This window comes from Stigmatopora nigra, chromosome 1, assembly GCF_051989575.1.
Source record: "Stigmatopora nigra isolate UIUO_SnigA chromosome 1, RoL_Snig_1.1, whole genome shotgun sequence".
NCBI lineage: Eukaryota > Metazoa > Chordata > Actinopteri > Syngnathiformes > Syngnathidae > Stigmatopora > Stigmatopora nigra.
Window position 1 is genome coordinate 20,382,949 of NC_135508.1, and position 6,016 is coordinate 20,388,964.

At 41.5% G+C, this 6,016-nt stretch overlaps 1 protein-coding gene across 1 annotated transcript; it reads right to left on the bottom strand.

Moving 5' to 3' along the window:
• Positions 1 to 88: 88 nt before the first annotated feature.
• On the bottom strand, positions 89 to 5,367 carry exorh (extra-ocular rhodopsin). Its single transcript, XM_077717371.1, has 5 exons — positions 4,960 to 5,367; positions 4,140 to 4,308; positions 3,388 to 3,553; positions 1,488 to 1,727; positions 89 to 806 (listed from the first exon to the last, which is right to left on the bottom strand). Exons 1-5 carry the CDS (start codon positions 5,318 to 5,320, stop codon positions 678 to 680), a joined length of 1,065 nt encoding a protein of 354 aa, XP_077573497.1. The 5' UTR covers positions 5,321 to 5,367; the 3' UTR covers positions 89 to 677.
• Positions 5,368 to 6,016: the final 649 nt, after the last annotated feature.

A 6,016-nucleotide genomic window follows, 5' to 3' on the forward strand; every position in this document is an offset into this window, starting at 1 on the left:
ATAGGATTTTGGAAAAGCAGCTGACGAACATCTGGAACATTTTAGAAGGAAAACGAAAAGAGTGAACGGAGGAAAAGCCAACCAGACGTTGAGCTTTGTTTTTATTGCCACACATCAAACAAGATGTTGCAGAGTCTTTACACCAGCCACCAAATCATCACATCCCGATGGCTTTCATGCACATGCTGACATCCACTCAAACGTGCACACTCATGCGAATTCGGCTACATCTGTTTCCACTCGCGTCCCCGAGACGAGCGCGTCCTCTCGTAGAGGCCAACGGGAGCACCGCCGCTCGCGTAAATCATGATGGAAAACAATCCGGACCGGGTGACATGCCAGAAAAGTTCACCCCGTAACAAATTTCATTTAAAAAAAAGGTTATAATTGGGTGTAGACAAGACAGGATTGGGTATGGTATGATGTCATAATCGGAACTAAGCCGTAACAACTTTTTAAGCACATTCCTATACGCGAGTGTCAATATAACAAAATAAACTATTGCACTTTGCAACAAATCTTCGCTTTGGGCCAATTACATGACATGCTGCATGTTTGGAGGATTTCAATATCCCGTGCTAATTTCTGAACCAGTTTTGCAAGGTGAAACAAGGCGACTTCAGGGGATAATATTACTATTAAACCACCAATAAGTGTGAAAAGTCAAGGTGCGACGCTCAAGCGGGGGCTACCTGACTGGAAGTAATAGACGACGTCTGCGTTTTGGAAACGGCTGCGACTGAGGCGTCTTCGTCTCCGAACGGGTTTTTCCCGCAGCACACAGTGGTGAGCATGCAATTACGGAACTTAAGGAACAAAAAAAAAAGTTGAGGTATAGTTGACCCGTAATATCCTATTCCATTCCAAGAGAAATCTAATTAAAATTTGTATGGAAAAGACGACTGGTGCAAAAATACATTTACCGTATTTGCTCGACTATAAGGTGCGCTGCTTTAAAAGGCGCTCCCTCAATGAATGACATTTCCCATACATAAAGTGCACTGGATTATAAGGCGCACCCTCAATGAATGGCACATTTAAATTTTTTCCATATATAAGGCGCACTGGATTATAAGGCGCACTGTCTATTTTGGAGAAAAATATAAGACTTAAGTGCACTTTATAGTCGTGAAAATACAGTACGTTTTTTTTTAGGATTTTTTTTTATTCTGCGTGGAGGCCACTATTGGTTCAAGTATTATTGTTTATTCATTATATTTTTTTGCATTTATCAGTGTCAGTACAGATTTTGTTGTTTTCCAGCCTATTCTATTTCAAACTTGACTGTAGAAGCTAAATACCGTATTTTCCATATATAAGGCTCACCACATTATAAGGCGCACCCTCAATGAATGGCACATTTTATTTTTTTTCCATATATGAGGCGCTCTGTCTATTTTGGAGAAAATTGAAGACTTTTAAGTGCGCCTTATAGTCGTGAAAATACGGTAGTTTCAGAAAGAAAGCAACCTTAGTAATGGACTTACCTGCTTGTTGAGCAGAATGTAGATGACAGGGTTGTAGAGGGCGGCGCTTTTGGCAAAGAACGCTGGCGCCGTCATGAAAACGGGCCCGAACTCCACGCCCTGGTTGGCGAAGATATACCAGGCCACGCTGGCATAGGGCACCCAGCACACCAGAAAGGAGATCACCATGATTATTACCATGCGTGTCACTTCCTTCTCGGCCCGTTGGGTGCTTTCCGACTCTTGTTGCTGTGCTGCCGCCTGTAAAGACACGGCGACAAACATATTAAGTAATTAAGGAGGAACCTCAAATTATTTTGTCCCATGAGAAGTACCTTTCTTGACCCACAATTTTATACACAGTTGAGAAAAGTATTTGGCACTGAAGCCATTTTCAAATATTTCCAAGTGTTTCATGTTAATAGTTGTTTTGGTTGCGCGTTAGTATAATTTGAAAACATTTTGAAACCATAATGTCCCATGAAAACTTGCCTCCGGTGCACATATAACTAGTGTCGAATGAGTGAATAATGTATTCTTGTATAATTGCGGAAAAAGCTTGGTATCATTGAAGAATCATCGTTTTATAGGTCTCTGCGGTATGTCAAAATCACCATGTGTATTGCCAAATTTCTCGTCTTGCCGTCTGACCGCTGTTTTCTTTCAGCATTTGGTTAGCAATAAACTTTTTTCCAAGCTCAAAGGTCTTTGTCGACATCTTAATCGGTCTCGTTATGAGGTCACCATCAGATTCAAATATTTGGTTTTAATGAACTATACTGTCTTAGAAAGACTTGATCATGACAACGAGTTTCACACTTTGCATTTTGATGCGAGTTTTGTTATGATCTTAATACCAAGCATTTGGACTTTATACTTTAGTACCCCGTTTCTAACTGAAGATTTTTCCTAATCATCTGTGATGAAGCACACGTAAAACAGTGAGAGGCAACTGCAACGAGCACTTTTGTCCCAAGTGGCGCTTACATTTGTAACGTAAGCGCCTAAGGAAGAATGCATGAATTATGAATGCCAGCGTCTTATTATTGATGAGTGCGACGCGGCAGACGGCCTTTCGGCTGGTGAGCTGGCTCAGAAAGCCTTGGTGCCCTCCTCCCCTGTCCTTGAGCCAGCCAAATCCTACAAATCTCCTCACCACTCTTCTTCATTTTACAACCAAAGCCAAAAAGTTTGCAGTTGACATTTCCTTTTTGGCAGGTTAAGACTGTTTGAAAAGATTGTTTTTTTTATGTGCCTCTACCAAATATTTTAGAGCGGTCTATCTCAAGCTTTTTTTTTAGCAAGTATATACCACCTAAAAGAATACTTGGCACAACCTGATTCATTCATTGACTGCCATTGACAGCACTAGATGTCCAATTACTTTTGACGTTGAGGTCTAGCAGCAGTTGATCTCAATGACATTGATGCACGAATTGGACAAGGTTGCAGTCATTTTTAAACATTAACATTGCTCATAGGGGGTCTTAATGTTCTTAAAGATTGAGTTAAATGGTATGACACAGAAACTAAATATATAATTCCCGAATTTTTGAAAAGAAACTATTCTTCAAAGTTAAATGCGACTTTTATATTAACAGTTGAATACAACTGAACTATACTTGATGCCTCATAAAACACTAAGAAACAATGTTTAAGAATATTGCTTCTCAACTGTTGTCAACTTGATACCCATCATTTCCTATCATTAAGCGATGAATTACTTTGACATTACAAACAATAAAGGAAATGTATCGTTAAAACAAATCCCCTCAAAAACATACCTTGACACAAATCTAGGTTTGAAATACCTCTCTATATATGACAACTACTCATACTATAGGTAATATATATGTTTATAATGATTGCCAATGCATTATAATGTTGCGAGCAGACATATTAGTGTTTGAGGGTGACGTACCGCTCTGACAGTGCACAGCAGGCGACCATAACAGAAGAAGATGATGGTGAGCGGGACCGTAAAGTGGAGGAGGAACATGTAGACGACAAACGAGGCATTGTTGATCTCAGGTTTGGGTGTGTAGTAGTCGATGCCGCATGAGCACTGCATGCCTTCAGGGATGTACCTGCATATATTCACAAAGAGGAAAATGGACATTCAGGCCAATGCATTGACAGATGTGGAAATAAATCAACAGCATTTATATTTATTGCAGTTTAACATCCATTTCTTTTACAAACAGTCTTGAACCAGCTGCCGCCCCCACCCCATCAAAATGGATTGGATGTTTATGGGAAATAGGATATGTAAATTCCCAATTTCATGAAAAGACTATTAATTCTTACCTTGATCACTGATACAATATTTTGTTGATGCAACAAAGCCTACCAGGATGATGTATTATGCGCACATTTAATAAAATCAGTTGTGTCATGCATGATTGCCTGCAGCTGCGAAGTGAAAGCCATGAGGAAGGCAAACGAGAGGGAAATGCTCGTGCACAAATCGGGAATTTTAACGAAAAATAACCATACAAATAATAAAAACTAAGAAAAAAAATAACTAAATCAAATCTAACTATGGGAGACAATAGTCCCACAAAGACGTACCAAAACACAGGGTCCACAGTTTTTGAGTGCAAGAGAAATCCAGACAACCATTAACGCACTTCAAACTCCAAATGTTCTCGCCTTTTAGCAAAAGACACGTACCGGGACCATCCGAATAGTGGTGGCGTAGCACAGGTCAAAGCCATGATCCAGGTGACTCCCAGGCCACAGATAGCATGCTTCTCTCCAAAGCGGAAGTTGCTCATTGGTTTGCACACCACCACGTAACGTTCCACCGCCAAAACCACCAGCGACCACAGTGCAACTTCTCCTGCAAACACACAAAAAAAGTGTCAACGCCATGTGACGGTTTTCGGCGGGTCTTTGATGTGCCTGCTCTGGAAAAAAAGGGAAAAATGGATGTTCAATTTGAAGAAAAATATCAGCAACTGTGATTACTTTAATTGCACCGTGAGAAAGAATAACAATAGCAGAAAACCTTATAATGTTTACTGTCAAATTACCAGCAATCTACTTTTTAGATAACTTTCTTATACTATAAAAAGCTGTAAAAAGTATGGTTTTGTGATTGTGGTGACATTAGTGTGCCCTAATTCTCCGCCAAGTGCAACATTGTGAGAGTGGCAGTTGAACATGCTTACAAATGAGACAACAGTCCTCTTTAGTTTCACCTGCTGGTAGTCCGCTCTTTTAGATTCTCAAAAAAATAGCAGCCAATCACAGGGCACTCAATAAAACGGACAAGCACTCACAATCACACCACCACCGAGTGGGAATCGAACCCAGATTGCCCGCAACGGTTAGGCGAAACAACCACTGCACACTCAGGCAACGGTCCCTTCAAACACTTTTAAGCCCTGCAGAATGAGCATGTATATTTTGCATTGTCCTCATTTTTTTCTCTAACATTATATTACTATAGATTTAACATTGTTTTGTTTTATATTTCATAGCATACAACCTCCCAACGTGGCGAAGAAGCCTTCAACGTTGCAGCCGGCGACGCCCAAGCTGAAGTAGCCATGCAAGGACGTGTAAAGGGTGACTGTGAAGCCCCCCAAAACCATGAAAAGGTCAGCCACGGCCAAGTTGAGCAGGACGTAGTTGAGCGGAGTTCTCAGCTTCTTGTGCTGGACTGTCACGTAAAGCGTCAAAAAATTGATTGGGAAAGTGGTGACGATGAGGAAGAGCATGTACGCCGCTACCAATGAGTACTTCCACGGCTCGGCCAAGTAGTACTGGGGGTACTCGAAGGGGCTGCGCACCAGCCCCGTTTTGTTGGACATGGGCACGTAGAAGTTGGGTCCTTCGGTGCCGTTCATCTTCTCTGGTGTTGGAAAGGCCCGGGCTGAGCCGTGGGGAAAGTGAGGTTTGCGGCCCCCCGAGGCGCCCGGCCACCTTTTAATCGCTCGAGCGGATTAGGAACGACGTGCACTTAGATGGAATTAAGACAACCTTGGGATGGTCTCTCAGCTCGACCGGAGAGAGAGAAAGAAAGGGCATCTGAAGAAGAAAAGTAAACTGCGAAGGGAGCCCCGGAAGCATAAATGATGGGAATTCCCTTTTCATTTAGCTCAGCTCAGCATTTGTTTTCATCAACCCAGCAAACTGGCGTGTCGTGGCTTGACGTGGTGGAAAAGATGGTTGCGGCATGTTAAATGATTCAATCCCAAAGATGTCTTTTTTACATGTAGGGATTTTTTGACACTGCTTTTAAAACAGTGATTAGTGCAGACAGCTCCTGTCAATTGATACCTTTTAAACTGGATTAATGAGACAATTTGAAGAGCAAAGGGCAGGAATCCATCTGAGATCAGACCACTTTCCTTCCACTCAATGGTGGCTGTCACTTAACAGACTTAAAAGTTGAAGGGCCTGAAGCATCATACACTCCAACAGTAAACATAGTATATGTAAGAATTTTACAGAGTATAATGACCATGTAAATTAAAGATTTCTCCCTTAAAAAAAAGACTACATATAGCAAGTCGTACAGCGACATCTCCAGAATCTTGAAT